This window comes from Galeopterus variegatus, unplaced genomic scaffold (assembly GCF_000696425.1).
Source record: "Galeopterus variegatus unplaced genomic scaffold, G_variegatus-3.0.2 Scaffold3382, whole genome shotgun sequence".
Taxonomy (NCBI): Eukaryota; Metazoa; Chordata; class Mammalia; order Dermoptera; family Cynocephalidae; genus Galeopterus; species Galeopterus variegatus.
The window spans coordinates 187,788-189,954 of NW_007729493.1; the positions used below are offsets into that span (position 1 = coordinate 187,788).

At 62.6% G+C, this 2,167-nt stretch overlaps 1 protein-coding gene across 1 annotated transcript in view; it reads right to left on the reverse strand.

Annotated features, from left to right (window-relative positions):
• The window catches only part of GAPDH (glyceraldehyde-3-phosphate dehydrogenase), a 4,252-nt gene extending 4,048 nt beyond the window's left edge, over positions 1 to 204 (reverse strand). Inside the window, 1 exon segment of the mRNA XM_008584851.1 lies at positions 189 to 204. Within this exon segment, the coding sequence (XP_008583073.1) occupies positions 189 to 204 (16 nt within the window).
• Between the last annotated feature and the right edge of the window lie 1,963 nt (positions 205 to 2,167).

A 2,167-nucleotide genomic window follows, 5' to 3' on the forward strand; every position in this document is an offset into this window, starting at 1 on the left:
CCCCGCCCCGCGCCGCAGCGCCCGCCCCCGGGCCGAGGCCTGAGCTACGTGCGCCCGTAAAGCCGCGAGTAGCCGGGCCCCTCCTTTACTGCTTTTTTTCCTCTTTTCTGGATCCGCCTCGTTCTTCAAATGTGCACGCACCAAGCGTGTGGGATCGGGACGGGGAGGGGTGGGGAACGGAGACTGGCCTGCGGGGGAGGCCATCGGGGACGGTTCCCAGGACTGTGGACTCGAGGGCGGGGACCCGGTGGGCACTGAGGGCACCCAGGAGCCAGGCACGTGAAAACTGCCGCACAGGCGACGCTGGGAGCTGGTGGGAGGGGGAACTGGAGCCGGAGCCCGCACGGCCACCCGCTCCCCTTCCTTCCCCAGGCTGAGGGGCGGGCAAGGTGAGGAGTCTTTCCTCGAGGCTCTTCGGTAGTGACACTGGAAAAGCTGAGGAAAAGGCCCAGGAGCCGCCAGCCGGCCTCCCGCGGGCCCTCCCCAGCCACCACCTCCCCTCCCCGTCTCCTGGCTCGGGGCCTCTCTGGGACTGGGGCCTGGGCTGGACACTGGGGGCCCGGAGGGGAAGAGGTTCGGGAGGAGGCTCGTGGGGGAGGTTTCTGCACGGAAGGTCACGGTGTCCTGCAGCCGGAGACCTGATAATTGGGGCAGACAAACCGGGCACTGTGTGCACCAGCTGCTGTCCTCCGCGCGGGCCGGGGCTGGGACCTCCGGGGGAGGAGGGGATATCTGTTGGGGGCTGGGCTGGTGGCGGCCCAGAGGCGAGGGCTTTGTGGCAGTCAGGGAGACAGCGTCCCTTTCACCCCCTCCAGCCCAGGGCGGAGAACAAGACGTGAGGGCGGAAGTCCCTCCCCATCCTGGGACGTGCGGGCAAACCCAGGGTCCAGGGACTCCCCTTCACTGGCCGCGCCCAGGAGATGTTGGGGGCAGGGTGCATCCAGAAGAGGGAAAAAGTGGGAGAAGAGGTCTTGGGCACACGGTGGAAGCAGGACCCGTGCCCCTTCCCACACGCGGGAGTGAGAGGAAGGGATCCACTCCCCTCCTGGAGGGGTGGAGAGCCAGGGCTGTGCCAGGATGTGAGCTGCGGACGGAGGAAGGGCTGTGTTCTGAGCGCTTGAGGAACTTGGGTTCTGAAGGGGGTGCGGTGGGGTGGGGTGGGTATTGCCCATCAGCAGGTGCAGGGGAGGGGGATCCTGGGCCTCTTTGCTGGCCCAGCGTAACCTGAGACCAGCCCCCTGCCCTTCTAACGGAAAAGCCAGGGCTAAGTTTAGCTGCCCTGGTGATAACCTTTGCTTAAAAGGCAGGGAGCACGCTGTCCTGCACCCGACTCCAGCCCCTGGCCTTTCTGGGATTGCCATCCCTCCTTGGGGCCCTGGAGCCAAGGCTGTGTCCATGTTTGGCAGCCATCTGCATGGTTGGTGCTCAGGCTTTCCACCAGTAGCAAGAACAGAGCGGGGCAAGAGGGCACTTGATGGTGAGAGGGGTGGGTGGTCTGGTGAGGGACTGGTGGGGGATGTGCAGGAGGCCCTCTGAGGAGAGATTCAGCCATTCCCTCAGAGGCTCGACAAGGACCATTAACCTTTTCTCTGCCATGGGCTTTAAGAGCCCCTTCATGCTCCTGCACTACCCAAAGTGTGATTCTTCCCCTTTCCCTAATGCTTGTCATTTTAATTACTGTCTCCTGCCAAAGGGAAAAAAAAAAGCGCTCAGTGCCCAGGGAGCACTACTGACTGTTGTCATGACAGCAGGCTCACTGCCTCCTGTTCCAGATGACTCAGCAGAGAAGACTTGTGGAGCTGGAGTGGGTAGACAGGCTTCAGGGGCAGCACAGCTTGCACCTGAGGGGCCTGACCCCCTGCAGACCTGGTAACAGTGAGCAATCCCTGGTAGGCAGACCCTCTCTCCTTCTACAGAGCTGGAGGGGATCATGACCTGACCTCCCATCAGCCCAGCCAGGTCAGTAGGGAACAATAGGGTGGGGGGAGTGGGGGGAGGGCACATGGAGGAAACCAACCCTTGGTCTAGAGCAAGGTTTCTCAACCTCAGCACTGTTGACATTTGGGGCTGAATAGTTCTTTGTTGTGGGGGTTGTCCTGTGCATTGTAGGATGTTTACCAGCAGCACCCCTGGCCTCTACTCACTGGATGCTGGTAGCACTCCTTCC